Source organism: Gadus morhua, chromosome 11, assembly GCF_902167405.1.
Source record: "Gadus morhua chromosome 11, gadMor3.0, whole genome shotgun sequence".
Taxonomy (NCBI): domain Eukaryota; kingdom Metazoa; phylum Chordata; class Actinopteri; order Gadiformes; family Gadidae; genus Gadus; species Gadus morhua.
In genome coordinates this window covers 1,115,399-1,141,016 of record NC_044058.1, presented here as the reverse complement: position 1 = coordinate 1,141,016, position 25,618 = coordinate 1,115,399, and the positions used below count along the sequence as shown (strand labels likewise).

At 41.7% G+C, this 25,618-nt stretch overlaps 4 protein-coding genes across 5 annotated transcripts; 2 read left to right on the top strand and 2 right to left on the bottom strand.

Moving 5' to 3' along the window:
- Positions 1–845: 845 nt before the first annotated feature.
- LOC115554441 (uncharacterized) lies at positions 846–3,753 on the top strand. Of its 2 annotated transcripts, XM_030371198.1 has the most exons (6): positions 854–1,375; positions 1,495–1,628; positions 2,217–2,364; positions 2,468–2,716; positions 2,829–3,099; positions 3,427–3,753. In XM_030371198.1, exons 1-6 carry the CDS (start codon positions 981–983, stop codon positions 3,625–3,627), a joined length of 1,398 nt encoding a protein of 465 aa, XP_030227058.1. In that variant the 5' UTR covers positions 854–980; the 3' UTR covers positions 3,628–3,753. The 2 variants fall into 2 exon arrangements, with proteins under 2 accessions (XP_030227059.1, XP_030227058.1); XM_030371199.1 differs by lacking the exon at positions 2,468–2,716 and having other exon boundaries at positions 846–1,375.
- LOC115554440 (uncharacterized) lies at positions 3,637–9,787 on the bottom strand. The gene is made up of 11 exons (XM_030371197.1): positions 9,074–9,787; positions 8,619–8,857; positions 8,422–8,522; positions 8,135–8,295; positions 6,216–6,410; positions 5,821–5,907; positions 5,466–5,719; positions 5,260–5,385; positions 4,342–4,482; positions 4,067–4,175; positions 3,637–3,952 (listed from the first exon to the last, which is right to left on the bottom strand). The coding sequence occupies exons 2-11, from the start codon at positions 8,838–8,840 to the stop codon at positions 3,735–3,737; spliced, it is 1,614 nt and encodes a 537-aa protein (XP_030227057.1). The 5' UTR covers positions 8,841–8,857; positions 9,074–9,787; the 3' UTR covers positions 3,637–3,734.
- Positions 9,788–15,220: 5,433 nt separating this feature from the next.
- stmn2a (stathmin 2a) lies at positions 15,221–20,045 on the top strand. Its single transcript, XM_030371216.1, has 5 exons — positions 15,221–15,375; positions 17,609–17,704; positions 18,065–18,237; positions 18,326–18,517; positions 18,618–20,045. The coding sequence occupies exons 1-5, from the start codon at positions 15,357–15,359 to the stop codon at positions 18,675–18,677; spliced, it is 540 nt and encodes a 179-aa protein (XP_030227076.1). The 5' UTR covers positions 15,221–15,356; the 3' UTR covers positions 18,678–20,045.
- Positions 20,046–22,004: 1,959 nt separating this feature from the next.
- LOC115554452 (hairy/enhancer-of-split related with YRPW motif protein 1) lies at positions 22,005–23,840 on the bottom strand. The gene is made up of 5 exons (XM_030371213.1): positions 23,654–23,840; positions 23,408–23,483; positions 23,202–23,285; positions 23,013–23,094; positions 22,005–22,890 (listed from the first exon to the last, which is right to left on the bottom strand). The coding sequence occupies exons 1-5, from the start codon at positions 23,737–23,739 to the stop codon at positions 22,304–22,306; spliced, it is 915 nt and encodes a 304-aa protein (XP_030227073.1). The 5' UTR covers positions 23,740–23,840; the 3' UTR covers positions 22,005–22,303.
- Positions 23,841–25,618: the final 1,778 nt, after the last annotated feature.

The following is a 25,618-nucleotide window of genomic DNA, read 5'->3' as shown; positions in this document are numbered from 1 at the left end:
TACACCATTAAATAAATAAATACACCATTAAATAATTCCTTAAATGTGTCATTAATTAATTAAAATTGGAATTAAATACATAAATGTTTTATTAAATGTGTCATTAATTCATTAAAATTGGAATTAAATACTATTTAATTAATTGACATTTACATTTCATGATTTACATTTACATTTCATGATTTACATTTACATTTCATGATCCTGTGTTTCAGTGCTTCATGAAATGTAAAACTGTCAAACTCGCCCATCAAAATCGGTGGGTGGGGCTAACGCTAATCGAGTCTGATCCATTGCTTTGGTCTGAAGTAGAGTGCTTGGATAAAGAAAATGGAGCACTCCATACCAGTAGGTGGCGGTAATGCAGAAGAAGAAGAGGAATTGTTAAACTGTCAAACTGATTTGAACTTAGGGTGTGTTCGAAACCGCGTACTTGCTTACTACACCTACTAACTATGACGTCAAATTGAGTAAGCGAGAACTTAGTAAGCGAGTTTAGGTAAGCGAGTAGTATCCGAATGTCTTCTACTTCCGGAAAGATTTTGAGTAAGCATCACTAGCTTGCTAGACGTACTCAACCGCCCCAGAATGCACTGCGTCTATTCAAAAGAACAGTGGAAGCAATGGCGCTAAACGGGGAGCCGCAGCAGCAGTACTTTTAATAATTGTTTTAACATATCACCGCAAATCCTTAGGTTGAAGGTGTACTGTGACGTTAAATGTGACGTTTATATATTTATTTATAATATTTATTAACGGCGCCCGGCCGGTAGGTTATTGACACGTCATTTGATTCACGTCATCTGAGGTGGTTAAGTAAGGACGGTCTTCTGAACGTCGATTACTCAAATGGATTACTCAATCATTATTTAAGGATTCGAGAAGTAAGCCAAATATTTAGTAGGTAGTAAGCAGTAAGCAAGTAGGCGGTTTAGAACACACCCTTAAACTTTATCTAGAGTGTGAAGAAGAAGAAGAAGATGATGATGATGGAGGATCTTCATGAACTTTCTAGGGAGTTGGTGAGAGACGTTTTAGATTTAGCAGAGGATGTGGAAGCAGGACCTGCTGACCCAGAGCATGTAGCGAGTAAAGCAGAGGAATTTATTGAAGTTCTTGGAGTTATTTCCGTACTTTCTGACCAAGATATTGATTATAGAGTGACTGCAAATTTAGAAGAAGTAGTCCACCGCTTCTCTGGTACCAGGGAGCATCAGGCCCAACACACACAGGGACCGGGGCGTTTGGCGTTTGACATACCGAGTGCAGTTCTGGAGCATCAAGTTCTTAGTGGCTTACCCGCGGGTCAAATTGCAGCGATGTTCGGAGTGTCAAAGAGGACCATCAGGAGGCGCATGAAACAAAACGGTTTAAGGTATTTACACTTTTTTTTTCTTTTTTTTTATTCAGTTTAGGGATTGCTGGTCTCATCCACTCAGAAAGGATATTATGTTTAAGGTAACATTACTTGATGTTGATATTTTGTTTGTGCAGAAAGACAGACCTCTATTCAGCTGTGAGTGATGAGGAGTTAGACCGTATTGTAAGTGAAATTCACAGAAGACATCCAAACACCGGCTACAAGCTAATGCGCGGTCATCTGAATGCAAGAGGTGTGCGTGTTCCAAGTGAGTATATTAATATGAGCATTATTTACATTTATTTTTAATACAGAGCTCTGCCCTTTGAAAGGTGAAGGAAGTCCGCTTATGGAAAGACGTTGCGAGGGGTCTGGCTGCAGACCTCCAGTGTCAGATGATTAGTTGTATTTATGTTATGACGCAAGCTTTATTAGACATTCATACAGCATTATTTTTTGTTCATTTATATCTTCTTTCTTTGACCTGGTTCTCACGGGTTGACGATCATTAAAGCCCTGTATTTAAAATCAAGACCTGGCTTATCACTGGAGGAGCGATAACACAAATACAGTTGTAACAAGTATCCTAGCCGTAGCGAAAACCGGACTTCCTTTGGACCGCAGTGGTCGCCATGACAACGGGACAACAAACCTAATTAACATGACATGCAACGTAAATAAACACACCTCGCTTACTGCATACAACCCAGGGGGAATGAGTCTTCTTAAACAAAAAATCATTCAAAAATCCAAAATAGAAAATACACACGTCATGTCTTTCATTATGACACCACTATTTCCTCAAAATAAGTAGCCAGTGAGTGTGTGGTTATTCGTTTTATTTTCCTCCCCTCAGTCTCAAGACTGCAAGAGTCTTTACGCAGAGTCGATGCAGAGGGAGTCTACATGAGACGTCTAAGGCTGCGTGTATTAAGACGACGACAGTATTCTGTTCCTGGCCCAAACTCTTTGTGGCATATAGATGGCCACCATAAGCTCATCAGGTCAGTGATATAAGTAGATAAACAATGCATCTTTCTAGATGTTTCATTAGAATTGCTTTACAATAAAGTTGTTATTTTTCATGTGTTCACAATTGGCTGACAGGTGGAGATTTGTTGTCCATGGTGGGGTGGATGGATTCAGTCGTTTAGTGGTCTACCTGACTGTGGCTGGCAATAATCGTGCTCAGACGGTCTTACAGAGCTTTATTGCCGCTGCCGAGCAGTATGGGCTGCCATCAAGGGTACGGTCTGATAAAGGGGGGGAGAATGCAGATGTAGCAGAATTCATGATCAGAAGCAGAGGTACCGACAGGAATTCACACATCACAGGCAGAAGTGTCCACAATCAGCGGTAAATAAATATGTTTGACAACTAGGCTCACAAAACAAACGTACCAGTTTAATGCACTTCTTTAGCATATGTCACGTAAATTAACAATTTGTCAATTTTATCCTAAACACAGAATAGAGAGGATGTGGAGAGATGTTTATGAACATGCCCTGGACCTCTTCTATCAGATTTTCACTTCATTGCAATATCAGGGAACACTGAATCCAGACAATGAAGTCCATCTTTTCGCACTGCACCGGATCTTCCTTCCACTAATTCAGCAAAGCCTCGACTCTTTCCGAGATGCTTGGAACTTTCATGGTCTTAGAACTGAAAGGAATCAGTCGCCACAGCAACTCTGGAGAAGATACAGAGAGCAAGGCCCTATGGAGGATCCTACTGAGGTTAAAGAACAATCAACTTTGAACACTTCACTGTCTGTTTCCCCAAAGGAATAATGGGACAAGATATTGTGCTAAACGTGCTACTTTAAATGAAACATAGGTTATAGTTTCTTCAGTCTCCTGAGCTTTCAAAGATCAACCTCTGAGCTGTAATTTTTACGGTGCATACTATGCACAACTGTATTATTTTACAAAACAACAATTGAATAGGCAACATTTAATTTCTCACCGACTTGGTGACCAAAAATAACAATCTTAACTACCTTGTGTAATGACATGTCAAACTAGTTTTAAGTACAAGATTGATCATGCTTGTCCTCCATTCAGGTTCCTGAAGAGTATGGGATCGACTGGAACGGACCTCACAGTCTTCATGGAGGCACTGTGTCAGTCCCTGAGGTTCAGCTGGCCCGTGAGCTCTCAGATGAAGAGGTTGCCATTTTGCCAGCTCCAGGAGTTTCTTTAACTGATGCACTTAGATTATATGTAGAGACTGTGCAAGTTTTATCAAGAATCATAGCAGACTGATGTCCAACCCAGTGTTTTATTTGTTTATTAGTTTTCAAAGACACTGAACTTGTGTCAATTGACCTGACCTACTTAACAGTGCATTCAATGACATCTGTCTGAAAAAATTAAACAAGTCCAAATCCAGTCTGTGCACTATTTATGGCAGAGACAAGTGCTTCCTCAAAATCCATGTAGGTTTTGAAATGAGCTGGCAGCTTTAGTGTTTCGAAGCATGTGGAGGACGTAGGAAGGGTTCCCCCAGAAATCTCCACTCTCAGTTTGGGAGGAAGCATCTCCCAGCCAACCCAGAGTGTCAACAGCTGGGCCAGGGTACCTGATGAAGCTAAAAGTCATAAAATGGATTCAAGACATTTACTTCTAATTGATCACATCTATCCATGAGACATAGAAGCATTTGTAAAGAGAGCAATGCATTAGCCAAATAAGGTGTTTATACCTGTTTCAATGAACAACCTTAGAAAGCCAGTGACGTGGCACGTGGACTCTAAGTCTAAGTCTTCATCATCACTGTCCTCAACTGGCCATGTGATTTTTTGTAGGAGCATCTTAAAGAATACACAAATTGTAATTATTTTAAAAGGGAGAATTTATTTTGGTGAAGGAATATGCAGATCACATTCTTGGTAAAAGGAAAAATAACCAGCTCAGTCATTGAAAATACATGTAAATTCATCAAGTAAAGTGACAAATATAACTAAATTACTGACTTACCTGGGGTGTGAACTGCATTTCAGCCATTTTGGGGAAAATAAGTGGGACAACATCTGGCCTAGATGTCAGCAGGGGCCATACCATCACATCTTTCAGTCCCTTTCTCAACTGTTTGATCTGGCGCATGGTCCTCCCAATGACCTAAGAGACAGAACCGACCCATATTACAGTCCAAATCCTCAACCCAAATTTTACAAAAGTTGGCATAGTAGGGAAAATGTTCATAAAAGCACAATAAAGTGCTTTATAAAATCCATTCAAACTCTAGTACAGAATATAGCAACCCTTTACAAGACATTTACACATTTTAAAATAATGTATGCCACTATTTACATGTGTATTTTCCCTTCATTTTGCAACAAATCACATTCTACCTGGATGACAAGTTAAAGAGTGCTAGTTGTCCTCTCTACAGCCCCAGTTTGCCTGTGATTGAGAATATGCGGTGCTTCATGCACACTTGACAAAAATGTTCTGCTTAAGACATAACTAATGGATAAATGGGGGAATTCCACTTTCTAAATTTCAGCAACTTGTGTCTATTGCGAATGTTTAAAAACTGTAAATGAAAGAAGTTAACAGTGGTGAACTCTTGACTGTATCACCTTTTTAAAGTAGATTATCAAAAAGCAAATTCACATAACCAGACATGTGTTGTTAAGCTGCTCTCAATTTACTGTAGTGTGATTTTTTAAAACTGTATATACATTAAATGGTGGTTTTGAAGGACTAACATGACAATAGGCAAAGACTAAATATCATTAAGTATTCATAGCATGAATTTCACCACTGAAATTTGGCCTTTTCCATCTCTGCCAGTGATAACATAACAAGCCAGAGTTTACAACACTTATAATTATAACTATAATTTCAACAACTACAGCAATGAATTATGTGACTTAACCAGCAGGAACTCACTGCATGGAGTAGAAGTTTGTTATGTAGCCATCTCCGATTTGTTTTGGTGACTGCTGGAAGATCCCAAGACATGGAAAGATCTGAAACTGTGTCCTTCTGTTCTGGTGTGAGTTCTTCTTGTTCAAGCTAGAATCAAGACCGTACAAGTTATTATATTTGCCCAAACAATATTTTTTGCAAGACAAAGTTTCTTATATGTTACATACCAGTTTTATGATACTCCTGATGTGCAGATCAGGACAGTCTTCTGTAACAACAGTTGCCATTTCAGGATCCCCATTGAACAGTACATGAATCACAGCAGGACTTAATCCTGTGACATGGGGACCGTCATGCAGAAAGCTGTGGGCCAACATCCTTCCTGCAACCCGGAAGAGATTGCTTTCAATGAGTGCCTCTGATGCTGCTGGAACAAGATGGTCAGGTTCACCCTCAAACAGCAGTGTTCGGCCCATTCCTCCTGTAAAATATCAAGAGAGCAGGGGATAAAGTCACAACAATTAAACCACTTAAATACATTTTTAAAAGTACATATTAACCTTCAAATAGTAAGAGACTTACCAAGATCTAGACTGAATCCAAATTGGAGTTTGGATATCACCGTTGTCAGAAAGTACCTCATCACTCCCTCTCCGACAGCAGCATCACCTGAAATAAAATACTGAGAATAACACAGTGGAAAAACAGTGGCTGACTAATACAGGTAACTGGATAAGTTAACATTTAACAAGCAAGGGAAAAAATAGTCAATATTCTATTGGCTGTAATTCTAGAATAGCATCCTTAATATTGATTCTTTCAGATTACAGGAGAATATTGCATGGTATATTTTCATTAGTGGTCATCAATTATATAGTTGTTTGGATTCCATTCTCCCATTTAACAATTCCATATAAGATACTTGAGTGGTATAAACTTTACTTATACATTTATTTTACAAACTTTATATTACTTACCAACAAGAGTACAATGAAGTGGACATGCCCATTCTTGCTGCTGTTTATAGAACAAGAGAAGTTCCCGTTCCCTGTCCTCTTCAGAGTCCCTTACATCCATCTTCATTCGAAGTGGTGTCCCAGATGCATGTTCCTTCAGCAGATTCTCTTTGAAAACTTTGGCAGCTTGAGACGGTTCTTCAATAAGCTTCCATTCTAAACAAACAACAACAATAATGTTATCTATTCCAGAGAGACATCCAAGACAACAGCAAAACAGCATTCTGAACAAAATTTAAATATAGGAACAGTTAGAAAATATAACCCAGTTGCATGTTATTAACCTGTTAAGCCCTAGGCCTATTTCACAGGCCTCCTGCCCGAAATGACATGCCCAAAATGAATAGAGTATGCCTCCACAACTACAAGGGCTATATGAATAAAGTTGGTTTCAAAAAGAAGGTAACACCTGTGAGGGGACTGCAGAAGTGTCAGAATCAATATAGATGTTACTGTGTCAGAGTAAATTCTGCTAGAACATAGTAAGAAATGTCAATTTTAAATTTTCGCCTAGAGAAAACACATTACTTAGAGTGAATACCACCTTGAAACTATGGGATAGTAGCCCAGAACCTTTAGGGAAACATATAACAACATCTAATGAGTACCCTGTTCCAGGATAAATGCTAATAAAGTGAATAAAGTGATTTTAGAGAGGTTTTAGTACAGGTAGGTCCAGGCGGACTAAATGGTGCCATTTGGGCACTTTTGGGCACCATTTGACCTTTCTAAGGTACCAGACTGTAAATCTAATTTTATTTCACTGACATATCACTATAGGTATTCATTCCATCCAAATTCAACATTTTTGACTTGTTTTGAAAATTCACCCAGGGCTCTATACATTTTTCCAGTCAAAGTAAACCATACAATCGAAATGAAGTTTGACTCCAACTGGAGCAGATATATTTGGGAAATACATATAATAAAACCAAACTGTAAAATCAAAGGTAAAAACACAGCTAAAAACTACAATCACTAGGGATAAAGATATATATATATATATATATATCTATATATATATATATATATATATATATATATCTATATATATATATATATATATATATATATATATATATATATATATATATATATATATATATATATATATATATATATATATATATATATATATATATATAAACACGCTGGCAGCAACTTTGAACAACTATAACTAACTAACTATAAACACTAAGGGCTGTCATGCCACTGCTGGATATACCCAAGATATCGTGGGTATGCATTGGTCAATTTGGATGATTGACACCTCTATCGAACCGTAAGAGCCAATAGAGTCGAGGGAACGTCAAATCGAGGGACCCGAATCCATGTAAAAAAAACACCATTCGCCATTCAAAAGTATCACACTGTATAACGTTTTTGATTTGTTTTGTTTATTTTGCTCTTCTTTGGTTGCTAGTTCGGTGAGTTTTCGTCGTAGAGTGATGGGAGTGATATCATTGGAATTTGTGGAGCCTCAGCTTTCATATGACCTATTTTGTGTGGGTGGCATGGAGTAGCGAAATCGGCGACGGCCAGTATGCGCGCATGCACGTTTTGCGTGTTTTGCTACGGGCTCATTTAGTTGCTTGTTGTTAGAATTGTGTTTTGTTTAGGTAAAAATGGTTATCATGGGCTTTTAGCCGAGCTTCTTCCCGTTACGTGAGTATGCAACATGGACATGTTGGAGCATGGTGGTGCTGTTTACAGCTGTTTACAGCACACGTTGGTGCAGCTGCCCCCGCCCCCGGGGGCGCTCGGGTTTAAGAGGTTAATTGTCTGTAACTGTATTATCTTATCTAATTATATCGTGTTATTTTTCTATTGACTTTGTTTCAGTTGCTCAGTTATAGCAACCCTATCGTGATGACACAAACCGCTGTCTGCTTCTTTACTATCCAGCTCCTCGTTGACCATCACTGCTGGCACTTCTGCACTTTCAGCTGATGTTCCAGGCCTCACTGGAACACTGTCACTGACGGTCTCACTATCACTTTGGCCTCCCTCTTGTTCTTTCTCTGATTCCTGCATGGGTGTCCTTGAAGTTAACAAAATTTAAATTATGGTCATACTCCCTTATTTGTGTGCACAAGACTCTTAAGAGAGACATTTTCCCAAAGAAAAATTAATATGCGACCCTTGCATTGCTTTAGGAAGTACATACCCATTGCAGCTCAATCTGTGCAGCTTCATCTCTGAAAAGGGAACCTCCTTCTGACAGGTGATGCAGGGGATGACTGGACCAGAGGCAGAACTTGAGCTCTCCTAACAACAACAAATAGCGTTTAATTAATGATTGAAAGTCACCAGTAAGCTTTGTTTTGATTATGTATTGAACTAGGTCTCTGTAAATGTATGTACACAATCGAAGGGTAGATCCTGTTGAAGCGGACGAATGAAGATTGTAGCCTGTCCAATCATCGAAGCTGGATCCTTTAGATAGGCAAGCGTGTATCCAGTGCTGGGACACTGAAGCAATGCCAGATTTCGACTCCGTGTAGATCCTGCAATTTTTAAAAATTCGAAGCCTCCCCCTTCTTGGAGCTTCGGAAATACTTCCATCAACTTGTTTCTTATGACCATGGGATCGCTGTCATTCCCTGGAGAAAATAAAAAAAATCATAACTCATATTGACTCAAATAAGCCTGTGATAACTATTATTCACACTATGAAAATCAATTAAGTTTGAGTCAAATATGAACAGGAAATATTTATAACTATAAAAAGAAATGCTGAGTAGAACTGCAAATCATTTCAACGAGCCGGACAGTACAAACTTATTTTGGTTTTGGTAAATGCCTAGTTTCGCACTGACCTGAAAATGTCACTTTGTGCTCTCCAAGTCCTGAAGTATGAAGGTCCGCTTTAAGCTGTACGCTTGGGACTTTATCCGCCTTGTGGTCAGCCAAACAACACACAGTGTGTGTATAGCTTCTTCGACTCACTTGGACTTGAGCTGGTCGTCTCGTGATATTTCTTCTGGCTCCGCCGTTATACGGCGCAAAGAGCCTTGCTACCTCAGCTGCAACATAGATAAAAATGGTCACCAGACAGCTAAAGCAGCCTCAACTTCTATCTTGGGATGCTACACCGGAGCTAGGGGGTTCTATAGCCCAAATAGACCCGAGCACGTTCTGTATTATGTAATATTATGAGCCCGAGCCCGATTTCAACCCGACATTTTTTTAATACATGTGTAACTTTGTACACATTAGTTACGTAGGCCTACTCTGCTAAATATATATGTAAGGAATAATGAATCTAGAACGCCGGTCATCATTGGGAAAATAATCCCCGACAGGGCGAACAGGACACCGACGTGCAGCGGAGGTGTCTTGCTTCGCCCTGAAGGGGCTTATTTTCGATAATGACCGGCGACGTTCTATACATTATCCCGCTTATTACACAATCCACAGCTACTTGCCGAAACGAAAAAATAACTTCACATGGTGTGTCTTTTTACAAATTATTCGTTACCAGCATTCGTAGTGTTGATCAGCAGTGAAATAGTCCGCCAAAGACGTTGACGTCGCTTAGCAACCGAAGACGCTGGGGTTGAAGTTACCGGACCACTACCCATGCAAGTGAACGGAGCGTTCCACGGCATTGAGAAGACCCGTGCAATAAAGGCCTATAATATTTCTGTTTATGGCATAGATTTCTCCTCAGATTAGGCCAATAAAGCAATGATTAAAAAAAAACACAAACGCTCGATCAAACCCTATATAGGCCTATACTCTCTAAGCAAAGCAGCGACTTCGGAAATCAATGTGACGCAAGGCGATATCTCTTTGAGACACAACGTTTATTCACATGAAAACATACATTACGAGATTCGAACTCGTACCATTGTGGGGAAAAATATAACAATCCACAATTCCATTCCATTGTGCCGTTGACCCACTGAGAAATTCGCCGCCGCAGTATACCTACTAGAATTCGCAAATACTTCTTGAAAACACGAAAGGCAGCCAGATCAACTTGTGACCCTACTTTCCATGTAGTTATGACCATGCATTGGTCGCGTTTCTAAAAAATAAGACGCCTTTACATCCAGTTAATCCAAACCTAATGTTGTGTTGCCCTCCGCTCTTGAAGCGTGGTAAGGTTAGTTTTATATTGGACGTTGGATATTCGACACATTCGAAAAATCTATTTAGCACTGGCTTCGATGGACGAATTTGTGTCAAACCAACTTAGATGCGTTAATACAAGGCCTACCTATGTAAAACAAAGCACCATTTGATTTTATAAAAAAAAATATTGACCTTTTGACCTACCCATATCAAAACACATCTGGTGTAATCAACTAACTGCCCCACACATAACACAAAGCTTATTTTCTCAAAACACCTACCCTTTCATTTTATACTATTATTTTAATGTTAAAAAAGGCTATAAATCTATTACGCGGCTTGACCTTTTGACCTACCCATATCAAAACACATCTGGTGTAATCAACTAACTGCCCCACACATAACACAAAGCTTATTTTCTCAAAACACCTACCCTTTGATTTTATAAATATTTTTTTAACGTTAATTTTTTTTTATAAAATCAAAACGTGGGTTTTTGGAAAAAATAAGCTTTGTGTTATGTGTGGGGCAGTTAGTTGATTACACCAGATGTGTTTTGATATGGGTAGGTCAAAAGGTCAAGCCGCAAAATAGATTTATAGCCTTTTTTAACATTACATTTTTTTTTATACAATCAAATGGTTCTTTGTTTTACATAGGTAGGCCTTGTATTAACACATCTAAGTGGGTTTGACACAAATTCGTCCATCGAAGCCAGTGCTAAATAGATTTTTCGAATGTGTTGAATATCCAACGTCCAATATAAAACTAACCTTACCACGCTTCAAGAGCGGAGGGCAACACAACATTAGGTTTGGATTAACTGGATGTAAAGGCGTCTTATTTTTTAGAAACGCGACCAATGCATGGTCATAACTACATGGAAAGTAGGGTCACAAGTTGATCTGGCTGCCTTTCGTGTTTTCAGGAAGTATTTGCGAATTCTAGTAGGTATACTGCGGCGGCTAATTTCCCAGTGGGTCAACGGCACAATGGAATGGGCTTGCGGATTGTTATATTTTTTCCCCACAATGGTACGAGTTCGAATCTCGTAATGTATCATATTTTAAACATTCATTTTCAATTTATTTCGGCTTAGAACGGTTCTACGTGACAAGTTTCTTCCAATTACACTCCAAAAACGAATGAGAATGTAATGTTTTTGACATTTTATTGAATAACAAATCAAAGAGGCATTCGCAAGGACAGCTACGTGTCTGGTCCCGATTTCGAACATCTGGCGTAGCCACGACAACAAGCGAAGCATTCGGCTGAGGGTCACCAGTTAAACCGGTCACGACTTGAACTGAAACACCGTGAGAGATAGAGTGTGCGCGCGCACAGCTGTAGACGCTCTGTTGTTATGGTTAACTAACAAGCGGTTTGTGGTTCTAAATTGATACAAAATTGTTATTATTCTTTTTTGATAAGTAGGCCTACTATAAAGTCCTGTGGCTGTGTTCTACGGGAACGAATTAGTGTCAAAATTCCAATAGAGCAAGCGCAGGTCCGCAGGTCGAATGAGTACTTGTTGGACTTTTTGAAATCCCATCTGGAGTTATGGGTTATGAGTTAGAATTCATTACTGTGGATTGACTCAGGTTTTTTTTTTAGAGAAGAGCTTTCTTGGAGTGCCGACTAGTGAATTTTCAGTTCAAGTCTTGGAGCAGTTGAGCTGCAGATCCTGCGCTGGTTGATAGTGAATTTCTAATTCCGATCTTGGCATTCTGAGAAACCAGGCTTCTCGCACTTTTGACTTCGCCCTTCATAAGTTTTATTTCAACCCGTATCATGCGTTAAATCTATGTAATCATTATAATTTAAGTCAACTGCGTTATTTCTCAGTTATAACTCCAGAAACATCTCCTTAGAATCTAAATAAAAATTCAAAATAAAAATTCTCTATATTTAATACCGTCACTCCATACTGTGCACTGACGGCACGACTGCATGGATAAAGCATCTGTCCAACATGTGTCAATAGCATAATATTTTCATGTGACACTGTAAACACATGATCAAATGTCAATTAAATCCCAAGTGTGGAAAACGAAGCCACATACTCCTCATCACAATCGTTATATTATTGTCCGTTCCTCTTGATGCTTTTCATGACATATCAGGCTTTAAAAAGGGGTTATGTTCAAGAACATTTTACGTGGGTTATTACAAACTGATTATCCAAGGTGTTCTCGCGGTCAGTCTTATTACCGTAACCCTATAAATACAGCGGTGAGCCCCATGCGTAATGCTGCACCATGGCACTGCTGGAGGACCATGCAAATGGAAGGATTCGGAGGGAGAGGGTCTTCAGGGACCACCACATTCATTTTTTTTACCATAAATTTACTTAACTTTTACACATCAAATATATCTTATAACTGAGTACTTAAATAATGAATCAACTATTATATAATGCACACAGTAGTTACTTGTCATGGTGCAAGGGAGAAAGGTCAAGCGGTACACTATCAATTCCTAGATTTGCTGTAATGTGGTGTAATCCTGAGAAAGTGACCCATTAAGACCCCATCAGCATGTATACAGTTTGTGAGATAGTAATCGCAGTGTTCATGTTCCTCAATAGAAGATACAGAATGATTCTCTCATTGATGAAATATATACAATTCTTCCACGAATGAACATCTTACTTTGAAGAAAAGTATGATGTAATGATGAAAAGTAATCTGTGTAGTCACAAAGTCCATTATTTCATATAACAGATGCAAAGAATTTCTGAACAATGTTTTTTCATGAAACATGTACCAATAACCACGAGGAGTCATCTCAAGCCGGGCCAAAAAGAATCAGCAGTATGTTGCAAGTAAACAAAGGGGAGATATATTGCACATTGAGCTAGAGAGCAAAATTCTAGCAGCTCCAGATTGTTTCATATGGTGTCATATATCCTGTATTTCATCTTTTACATCCTCTTGGCCTATATCCAGAGCAATAAGATAACGTGGCTCAGTTGAGAATGATGAAACATATCCTATAAACACCCAACAATGTCGCAGATCTGACACTGAAGAGGTTGACTTTAGGAAACAATGTTTAATTGGTGGATTTATAGGTGAACTGAAGAATCCCAAGCATTGGAGAAGAGTGGTCAAGTGCAGAACAGATCGTACTGGTCAAGACACTCATCTCCCTCTTACCAACACATAACATGCCCCAAGTGCGAGTCACTAGATCCGTCTCCCTGGCCCACCACCCAGTGCCCGCATACAATAACGGCTATGGGCAGAGGTCCTTCACCCATACTTTCACCTAAGTCTGGAATGGCCTTCCCCATCACATTAGAGCATTACAATCCATCACACAGTTCAAAAAAAGCTTATAAACTGTTACTCCTCAACACATGAACTTGCAAACACTGACTTATATAGATCACTGTCTGTGCTCAGTCTGTTTTGTCCTACTGATGTCTGACGTGCTATGTCCTTGTTATGTGTTGTATGTAAATGTGACGTGTGATGTGCCTTGTCCCTGTTACATGTTATGTGTGCTGCAGAACAGGAACCTGCTGGAAATCAGCTATTTTACTGAGACAGGGCCGTTTTAAATTGTTACTTTTAATACTTTCCTGTATAATAAATATAAAATAAAGAATAAAAATAAACAGTGTGAAGGGATAGCCATTTAAGTTAACCATTCAAGTTAGAGTAAGAATCGCTGGTTCTCCTGCTGATCTTCAGGCTGCAGTCGGGCAAAACCATCAAGACTGTTGGAAGCAACTACTCTTCCGTTGTCAGTAAAATAGATATTCAAGCTGCAAGTATGTTTGTAGAGCATCAAAAAGACAATAATGATAGCTTTCTAAAGCTAGTGAGTGCTATTTCAAATTATCCATCTAAACTGGAAGTCAGTGGAACTGCATCTACTAAGAGTAGATTCAATTATCACAAAACTCAATTTGTTGATGCTCTGGTGGAAATACACATAAATGGGTTAGCCATTCTTGTATGCTTACACAATTGTCTTCCAAAAAACATACGGCTTGTGCAAACAGATGAAGGGGATGATTTAGTTGATAGAATTGTACGTACAATTATGGATGAATCAAAACCGCTCCAAAAAACTGTATGAATACGACATCAGGTAAATGCAACACAAAATGTTGGTTCATCCCTGTTGAATATTGTAACAAAGCTTGTTTCATCTCGAAAGGTCACAAAGAATTATTCAGTCTAGCCAAAGCAATTCAGAGTCATATCGCCAAGACCCCAAATTACACAACCCTTGGTTTGGGAATCAGAAAATTAACGCCGTTAAAATTGGTTTGCGTTAACGCCGTTAATAACGCGTTTAACTGACAGCACTTGATTCCTGCATTCTCCCATCCTTAGACTGGCCAATACACCAAATGCTGACCAATAAGACGCCCCTCGACAGAGAGCAGCGTTTCTGTCCTACATGTAATGTTCAATCAATAGATGTTTGAGCAGGATATGATCCTGGACATGACCTCCAGTCCTCCTCCTCCTCCTCCTCCTCCTGATACTCCAGTCATCCTCCTCCTCTTGATGCTCCTCCTCCTCCTTATACTCCAGTCATCCTCCTCCTCCTGATGCTCCTCCTACTCCTGATATTCCAGTCATCCTCCTCCTCCTGATGCTCCTCCTCCTCCTGATGCTCCTCCTCCTCCTGATGCTCCCCCTCCTCCTCCTCCTGATGCTCCTCCTCCTCCTCCTCCTGATGCTCCAGTCCTCCTCCTCCTGATGCTCCTCCTCCTCCTCCTCCTCCTGATGCTCCTCCTCCTCCTGATGCTCCAGTCCTCCTCCTCCTGATGCTCCTCCTCCTCCTCCTCCTCCTGATGCTCCTCCTCCTCCTCCTCCTCCTGATGCTCCTCCTCCTTCTTATGATGCTCCAGCCTTCCTCCCGCTCTGCGCGTCAGAGGAGGGTCTTCTTGCGCGCTCCCGCCGCAGCTCCTCCTCCTCCATCACTTCTCCCGCTGACTCAGTGCCTTGAGAGCCTCCCGCCCAGCTCAACACACGCATCCTCCGCCGAGAAGCACCAGCCATGGCCAAAACAGCGACCGGTAAGCATTTGACAAATGAATTGTATGATAATACCTATTTTTATTAGTATTATTATAGGCCTATGAAATGTAAGCTATAATATGGGCGGACTGAATGGGACGTCGTGAGCAGCATCCTTTAGTAGGCCTGTAGCGTAGCCCGGTCGGTGGAAGATACAAACATTCCAGCAATAAATATTGTATGCCTATTTGTAAATGGATTGAAGATGGCTCAATTGAGAATAGATATTCGGCGTGTTGACGTCTTTCTTAAATGACGATCGATGTTAACATACATTCTGGGAACAAAGACGCTCTCCACAGATCTTCGCCTGCCTTGGACATAAAAAAATATGCATATGCCTTTTTTCTATAAATGCGTGAATGCTCCTTTTGTAATTGATATGGTCCCGGCGTGGTTTAGTTTCTAGGGTTGTACAGGTCCTTGTGTGGTCCGGGCCGTGGAGGTACCGCAGCATAACGCAGAGTGACCCCACCCTAAGAACAGGGAGGCCGACCATCCAGCTTCTAAGGCCTACAGTCGCTAGGGCAGAATCTTGTCATCTGAACATCCTGAACACAACCTCAATTCCTCAAACGACATTTGTTTATTTGAGAAAACATCATTTTTCATGACACCCTAATATAAATTAAACATTTCGTCCATGGGAATAGCTTAGCATAGGACCTACCTTATGACACATCATTCTATAGACGATATTGAGGCTATACGAAATACCATCAATAGTTCCATCTTTGTCAATGCTTATTTTCTTCAAGAAGTGGGCATATAACCAACCTATTCGTCCTAGAAGCCCTGATCTGGTTTCAATAGACTGGATACACAAAGGCCAAAGGTATATCCAGAAGAAGTCATTGGGTGTTTTCATGAGCCTCTTTGTGCCATCGTGGCGTTGAGGTAGAGAGGGTTATATTGCAGGATGGAGGTAGAGAGGGTTATATTGCAGGATGGAGGTAGAGAGGGCTATATAGCAGGATGGAGGTAGAGAGGGTTATATAGAAGGATGGAGGTAGAGAGGGCTATATAGCAGGGTGGAGGTAGAGAGGGCTATATAGCAGGATGGAGGTAGAGAGGGTTATATAGCAGGATGGAGGTAGAGAGGGCTACATAGCAGGATGGAGGTAGAGAGGGCTATATAACAGGATGGAGGTAGAGAGGGCTATATAGCAGGATGGAGGTAGAGAGGGCTATATAGCAGGATGGAGGTAGAGAGGGTTATATAGCAGGATGGAGGTAGAGAGGGCTATATAGCAGGATGGAGGTAGAGAGGGCTATATAGCAGGATGGAGGTAGAGAGGGCTATATAGCAGGATGGAGGTAGAGAGGGCTATATAGCAGGATGGAGGTAGAGAGGGCTATATAGCAGGATGGAGGTAGAGAGGGCTATATAGCAGGATGGAGGTAGAGAGGGCTATATAGCAGGATGGAGGTAGAGAGGGCTATATAGCAGGATGGAGGTAGAGAGGGCTATATAGCAGGATGGAGGTAGAGAGGGCTATATAGCAGGATGGAGGTAGAGAGGGCTATATAGCTATATAGAGGGTTATAGAGCAGGGTGGAGGACAGCAGCGAGGACCTGCTCCTCTTGCGTCTTGCAACACTGGGCTGACGGTCCCCTGTGGTCAGGACTTTTTCCACGTCTCCAAAGACACTGCACAGCGGGAGAAAGGAACGTTTACTATACATGTGCTCGAGGATTGTAACCATCCTTATGAGTATAGATAAATAAGTAAACAATATTAAACAATGCAATCTGGGTTGTTTCAGTCATACTTAACACAGTCATACTTTCACCAAAAACCAAGGTCTTCGGTGTAATAAAGGCTCAAGACAGAGGATACAGTGATATGTTTTGGTCGGAGGCCAAGACCAATAGAGAATGACATGGGTATTAAATATCATACAAAAAACCTGTATTGACTGAAATTTGTCTTTTAATATCATCGGATAGATGTATGTTATGACTCTACAGCCTCTCATCTCATTTGTATAACCTTTACATTTACATTTACATTAATATTTAGGGCATTTAGCAGACGCTTTTATCCAAAAGGACTGACAATAAGTACATTTGTCAGAAGAAAGAGAAAAGCACTGCCACTTGGTAGGTTAACCCATTCCCTGTATACAACAAAGATAGCTAGGATAAGATGCTCCAGAACGAAGTACTTCTTTGTATAACCCCTCCTCCCTCATCTATTATTGAGTTGAGTAAATATCCTGTCCCCTCAGCCTACAAGGAGAAGATGAAGGAGCTTTCTGTCCTTTCCCTCATCTGCTCCTGCTTCTACCCCGAGACCCACAACAAGCTGCTTGGACAGTTTGAAGGTATGGACCCTGAAAAATTCATACCGAAACTCAAGTAGAAATATATGTATGAATGTATGTGTAGCATATTGGGTATACTGAGATTGACTAGCCGGACAGACGTTACTCTTGACATATTTATTATCAACCGGGGAACAGATGGCACTTCAGCAGAGCACTCATTCATCAACGGGGGTAGCTCAGGATAGCTAATGATCGGATGTCAGTATACCACTCTACTACATTCCTCCCCCCCTTAAATCTGAACTAACTCTTTTAGTTACAACTTTTTCAGATTAAGGGTTTTAGTTCAACGTTTTTTTAAGGTTAAACCTGTACCAATACAGTACAGTACAACTGTCTCTCTCAACGTGTGAGCAGACATGGAGGTGAAGCCCATCAACAAGCGAGCTTCTGGCCAGGCCTTCGAGGTGATCTTGAAGCCTCCTTCCCCGGTGTCGGATGCTGTCCACAGCCTGCCGTCCCCCCCAAAGAGGGACATCTCCCTGGAGGACATCCAGAACAAACTGGAGGCGGCCGAGGAGCGAAGGAGGGTACGTAAACATGAAGAAGGCAAAGTAAATGCCATCAGAGTTCAAGAATGGCTACATAAACGGTGGGTTTGTTCCTCTCTGCTTTTAGTCTCAGGAGGCCCATGTACTGAGGGCCTTGGCGGAGAAGCGAGAGCACGAGAGGGAGGTAATGATGAAAGCCGTGGAGGAGAACAACAACTTCAGCAAGATGGCAGAGGAGAAGCTCCAGATGAAGATGGATCAGATCAAGGAGAACCGTGAGGCCTACCTGGCAGCAATCATGGAGCGCCTGCAGGAGAAGGTAAACAACAACACAACATGGGCCACATACAGGAAGGATTCATATAAAGGCAACAAACTCTTTTCCATGTGTGTGAAAGTCTGGTCTGATCTTCCCCTAGGAGAGGCGTGCAGAGGTGGTGCGGAGGAACAAGGAACTCCGGGAAGAGCTGACAGCATGAGCCCCGCGGTGACACCGGGATGGACTTGGGACTCTGTCTCCATCTCCACCTCCCGGCCCCCCTTCATAGACGCTCCTGAGCAGGCATCCCACGCTGGACCTCTGGGGGCTGAGGACAACACTGTCCCACTCAGCCCCCCCACCCAACCTCACTCCTCCTCCATCAGTATTATCAATTATCAGTGGATGCAATCATGGATGACCCTTATATCGGAAATTGAATGAATGTAATAGATTTAAGAGAACACAAGACAGAAATCTGGTTTATGGTGTGTATATAATTTATTTGAATCTCTTTCGAATCGATCTGAATCTCTCTCTCTCTCTCTCTTTCTTTCTTTCTCTCTCTCTCTCTCTCTCTCTCTCTCTCTCTCTCTCTCTCTCTCTCTCTCTCTCTCTCTCTCTCTGTCTCTCTTTATTTACAGTAAGTAAAGTAAAGTAAAAGGATGCTGATGTCCGACTCTACCTGAATGATATTCTTTCTCCCTGTAGTTATAATGTTTTTGTTTTTTTATGTTGAGATATGCTGTTTACGTGTGAAAAGCCTTCAGTGTTGTGAGTTGGTCTAAGACAGACATTTGCAATGTTTTTTGATGTCATGATGATGATGATGATGATGATGATGATGATGATGATGATGATGATGCTGATGATGATTTATTTCCTGTCTCTTTGTGAAGAATGCAAATTGTTGTTACAAACTCCCCAAGACATCACCTGGTCTCCATCACAGAAACACAGCCGCTCTTGTTGCACATGCTTACAGGTATTGTAACCAATAATCCTATATGCATAGATTCAAAGAGCCTCCTCTCATGAAGGGATCACAATGGTCTGTATTCTGGTTAGGAATGTGTTACCCCAACAGAGCAGCTGTATATTCACTTGCCCATTCCTGTTCACTTTGAGTTAATGCCAAAAGAACACAAACATGCGTAGTCATTCCACTGATCTACAGTACACAGTATTTGGAGTTGCATCATCCTGGTACCATAAATGGTGTTATGAAAAGTGAAATGTGCTGTGGCTCCCATCTTGATATTTATAGTTTGAAACCAAAGTGTGCTTGTGTCTGTGTGTGTGTGTGCATGCGTGCGTGTGTATGTGAAAGAGAGGGAGGGAAAGTGGTTGCATGCAGCCAGATGTGTAGGGCATCAAAGTGAAGCATCAACAGCTTCATCTGCTCTCTTGAGGTAAGACAGAGGATGGATGGAGGATGCTTTGCCCTCAGCACAAGTTGTTTTTTTGTTTTGTTTTGTGGGGTTGCTATCCAAACCCACGGACAACTGCCTGCATACTCTATTGCCTGTGTTACCCTTCATAGCTCTCTGTGAAAAATCTTCTCAATAAAAGAGTGGGGTTATGTTCACAGGGTCCTTCCCTTCAGTGATAAAACAGAAGGCCTTCGTCATGTTTTAACACTGTATAACCTGATTACTCCGGAGCAATGGTGTAATTTGTTGCACAAACAGTGCACAGTACTTAATATCATTCAATTATAAGGCACTATGTATGACCTAGTGCTTTCAGTTAATGGAACCTTCCCACCACCCCTGGGTTGTTAAGCCCATCAAATGTGGAGGAGGTTCAGTGAGGAGAAGATGATTGTGACCAGTTGTCCACCTCCTGTGTGTTCTGTGATTTTTCATTAATGCTGATTAGGGCGGCTGGTATCACGTTCATAAGTGTTTATATCACCCTTTATATATTTATATATTTTACTACATGTCCCCTGGACCTGAGTTCCCATTTAAATGCACAGATGAACCACATGGATATTTTAATTACCCCCCAATTATAAAGTAACAATAGAGTCTGCCGGTTTATTGGTTTGAAGACAGAAATAATCTTCCCTGAAACATCCGGAGCAGTGCTCCATATTATGGTCATACTTCAGCCGTTCCCTGCAATGAAACCCATTCATTCAGTGGTTGAATAATAGCTACAGTAAAAACTATTTGAAAGATTCAGATTGATACTCCCTTATTCCATTACTTCCCCAGTAGGATTACCTACCTGTAAGCTTTGGTCCACCGATAGTAGACATCCACAACATGACCCTGGTGCTGTGGAGGTCCACCGATAGCAGACCTCCACAACATGACCCTGGTGTTCTGGAGGTACACCGATAGCAGACCTCCACAACATGACCCTGGTGTTCTGGAGGTACACCGATAGCAGACCTCCACAACATGACCCTGGTGTTCTTGAGGTCCACCGATAGCAGACCTCCACAACATGACCCTGGTGTTCTTGAGGTCCACCGATAGCAGAAATCCACAACATGACCCTGGTGCTCTGGTGTCACTGCGCTGCAAGGCCGTCATCTAAATCATCAGTATCAAATCACTTTGGAACTGCAATGATACACACTGAAAACGGTCCAAAACTAACCTCTCTGCACGATACTTTTACATTAATAGTAACTAAATTGACCAGAAAAATACATGCCGTATCCTATTTGTCCAGTAGAAGGTGCTGATATATTTATTTTGGAGTTGGAGCTAAAGCACTAGGCAGGCTTCACGTAACAACCTAACTAGACTATTTAGAAATTGTGCACATTGTGCAAATACAAAGGCGTGAGGTGTAGCTTATTCATAGGTATCAGTTTCGTAATAGTTTAGATGCATTTTGTTATAATTTATCCTGTTTTCAGAAGATTGTCCCCATACATGAATGGAAAAAGGATTTATGGTGAACTCCAAATAAGATCTCACATCTATATCTAAACTCAAACAAAGGTATAAAGGGGCAGGTTTGCGAACAGCGAAACCCAAGATTAAGACAGTGGTTATATAGCCATCAAGGGAATTCGAACAGGTGCACCAAATCCAAGAAGAATTGAGCTGACTGTAGCCTATTGGTCAACGGTCTGGGTGCTGCCCGCCTCCTCCCGCTCCCTTCATTCTCTCTATCCGGTTAACACTATTGTCTCCATTGCAGACCGACCCCTGCTTGTGAGGTCAGAGGAACATTGTATAGGATTTCCTCTGGGTTTTAATGATTTCCTGGGTATTCAAGTTGCCAACAATGCGATAGGATCTGGTTACCTGGCACACATTGCTAGACAAGAGACAACCTTTTGAGTCGCTAAAGGACTCATTAAAAGGTGGCCCCCTGCTAGCCGTTGACAGGGCACATACTGGAGAAAGGTGGCTGCTCAACATGGGAAATATGTCCTTTCTGGGTCGTTTCTCTGGGTTGAGAGAAATAGCAAAAGTAGAATGGAACGATTGTGGTAAAAATCATTTGAACATCAACATCAATCTTCTTCCTCGCCAGTTCGTTTTTTAGACAAACTACTGGAGAATTAAGTAAATACAGATCATTTCAGGTATTTTATTGGTAATTTCCAAAAGTGAGCATCATATCCCTCCTAAACTTGGGAATATGCATATTTGACCCAAAATAACAATTTGGTGAAAAAGACTGCTTAATCAAGACCAGAACACTATCCAAACAGCAAATAATCATTTAACCATCTCCTCATCCATTTGGACAAATAAAGTTAAATAACTAAAAGCTGTTTATGCCATATGAAAATAAAAGCAGGTGGGAACACCCTAGCTCGGGCCGGCAGTCCCTCCTGTACGGTCACCAAGCTAAGGGCCTTCAGTCCAGCCATCAAAAGGCCCCTATCTCCAAACCCCAGGGTCTGTAGGGCTTTGCCACGCTGCTGGAGGTGGCTAAGGGAGAGTGGGGATGAATGGGGCTCAGTACCGTCGGAGAGACCAGGGGGAAGCCACTGAAGGACAGGGGGAAGGCGGAGAGAGAGGAGAAGAGAGGCGAGGAGCTTTTCGACGTGTGCCCGGCCAGGCCCAGGGGCAGTAACCGGTGGGACTCAGCGGGGGTTGTAAGGCCGTGCCTTGTTGCCACGGAAACCTCGCTGGAGGAGGATGGTGAGGAAGATGTGGTTGAGGAAGAGGACTGTGTGTTCCTACTGCTGTTTCTCGATGGGAGCATTCTGGCCTGTGGGTGTTGCAGAAGCAGGGGATGGGCTATATGAGCTGGACTCCAGGCCATGTGTCCGAGCCCGTTGTGGATCTCCCTCTGAGAGCCAAAGCTGCTGAGGTGAGACACCAGGCGCGCCCGGAGGGGGTCGCTGCTGTCCCGGCCCTCCATGATGCCGAGGTAGCGCGCCGTCTCCGCCAGGCACTCCCTGAAGCCCAGGCTGCGATAGTCCTTGGAGAACACGTGAGCTTCAAAGTAACCTGTGGCAGAAAGTTAGGAGAGAGTGAATCATCTGTGCACGATTAAATCGTGAGGGTTATTGTATGTTGAATCACAAAAACAAGGTGGTATGTTTGTGTGTGAATAAGAAGGATGACCACACCTTTCCCCCCAGCAGCGTGGAGCATCTTCAGGTGGTCCACCGTCATCTGCAGGATTTCTGCCTTTTCTAATTTTGCAGATCCCTGAGAATTTAATTTTAAGATATGTTTTGATATTTTTGATGATGTAAATAACATTTAACATTACTTTCAAGTACTACTATTAGAGGCAGTTGGCAGTTGCTAAGTACCTGTTTCTCAAAAGCACTTGGCACCAGTCTTCTTAACTCTGATAGACTGTTGTTGATGCGGTCCCGACGTCTTTTTTCTATAATCTAATGAGGAACGATGCAGATATTATAGAGAGGATTCAGTGTGTCAGAAGCCCCATTATGTGCTTTTGTTCAGAGCATCCAGCAAAAACCTATTACTCACAATAAGCCATACATTGACTTACCCCCCTGCGCCTTTTCCTGGCCTGGACCTGCATGGTGGTGGCAGGGGACGGCGACCCCTGGGGGGAGTCGGGCGCTCTGAACACAGGATAACGCGGGGCTTTAATGAGATCCTACAGTTGAATAATTTGCTCATTTGAAATAAAACATTGAAGAAGGTCCTGTTTGGTTCCAATCTGGACAATACGACAGATATTCCGGCCCAATTATTTCCTTGTATTGTCAATTCAGAAATAAAGTTGACATACCCATTTTCGTCTCCACTGTCTTTCTCTACTTCAATATTGTCGTCCATTTCGCTGTCAGATGAACTAAAACTGTGATTTCTTTTCATCTTGCTTTTATCTTCACAACGAATGGAATATTCCTTGCAGCACAATATCCTCGGAGGAGTGACAGCGGCGGGTCTGAACGCAATGAGAAACGTCACGCGTGGTGAATTATGCCCCACACAGCAGGTGGGCGGAGCAGGCGGAGTTTATCAGGAAATATGGGCGGGCCTTACAAAGGCAGCCTATCAAAAGCGCCTAACTAAGAGTCTGTGTTGTGTTTTTATTTTGAATAATGTCATATTTTACAATGCCACAGACTGAATATAAGGCTATTTAATCATAGACTAATTCAACAATTAATTTTTAAAAAAAGTAAGATAATGGCAGGATAATTATGAGGTTGTAGCTTGGATGGTTGTGTTAAGAGTGCCTCAGATCATGTGTTCCCCTCCGAGGTCCTTCGTCCCGGGACATGGGCGCCTCTCTTCCGGTCACTGTTGTGTTGGTACACATCAGTGCAATGTGTGTTCATGTCCACCACTGATCAGCCGAGAGGACCCAGGGTCATTCAGTCATGTCGGCCAAGCTCTCCAGGGAAACTCCAACGATTTAGACAGACTGCCAACACTGAACACACTCCCAAGAGGAACGAGATGGAGGGAGATGGAGACAACACCAAACTTTTAGGTGTTTCTGTTAACAATAACCGTTAAGCCTTCCTCTTTAATTGGATGGTGCTAGGTCAGCAGGGGTGGTCTGTGTGGCGTGGGCCATGATCATGTTGACCTTGCTAACATGCTTGGGTCAGATGTGAAATTATATATGTGTTTGTGTTAAACTATTTAACTAATCCATCCTGGGTGGGTTTGCATTGGGAATATTTGAATCACAGACGAGCCCATCGCAAACACATCCGTACACACCCCTACACACTCCTATACACATTTTAGTCATTTATTTATGTTCACATTTTACAATAACAAATCTTGAACACAAACACTGGTTGATGCACTCATCAAGCCCAGAATCTCTTTGACATGTCTGATCTCAGTCTATGGATACAGGAAGCAGCGTCTCCTCCATATGTGGCGGCTGCCTATTAATTTTGCAAGTGCTTTAGCTTTTGGCTTCGGAATTCCAGCCATCTGCAAACCCCTTATGACAAGTCTGTGGACATGGCCAAGGCTTCCAAATATAAACACAAGTAGTTTGCAGGTGTACCCCAGTTGTGCAATCTCATTTGTGAGAAGTTGGTATTTTGTAACCTTGGCAAGGAATGCCTCCTCCAGACTATAGTCAAACGTACAGCTTACTTCTAAGATGGTGACTTCTCTGCTTACCTCATCAACAACAATAACATCTGGTGTATTGGCTGTCACATTTGAAAAATAGTCAACTTCGTTATTGCACAGAGTGAACATGTCAGATGAAACCCTTGAATGGGTATATACTTTAACGGAGGAAGGTGGGGTATATAAAAGCATGTTCTTAACCAGTAAATCAACAATTCTATCATGTCTGGAAATATACATGCCCTTGTATACATGGCAGCCATTCAGAATATGTGACAGTGATTCTATGGTTGAGTTGTCGTGGTGCAGACAATGAGGAGGAAATCTATTAGGGTACCACAGAGAGAGATTGAGTCTGGTTGGAAGAACTTGTAATCTGGCTTTAACTGCAAATGTAAGAATATCCTCATCAACTGCATAGTTCTTAAATATTGTGTGAGAAACTGTGTGATCTGCAGTGGGAATACATGCTAGCTTTCCCTGTAGCTTTAGACAGGGCGCCCGGCGTGACTGGGTCGGCATACTCCGGTAGCCGATAGACTCTCCCACCGAGCAACGCTTGTTTGAAAGCGAGTTTCAGTAGGGTGATCAACATGATCAAAACGAGTTTTCGGACTCTTGATGCATCAACTACATTAACGCTGGTAGT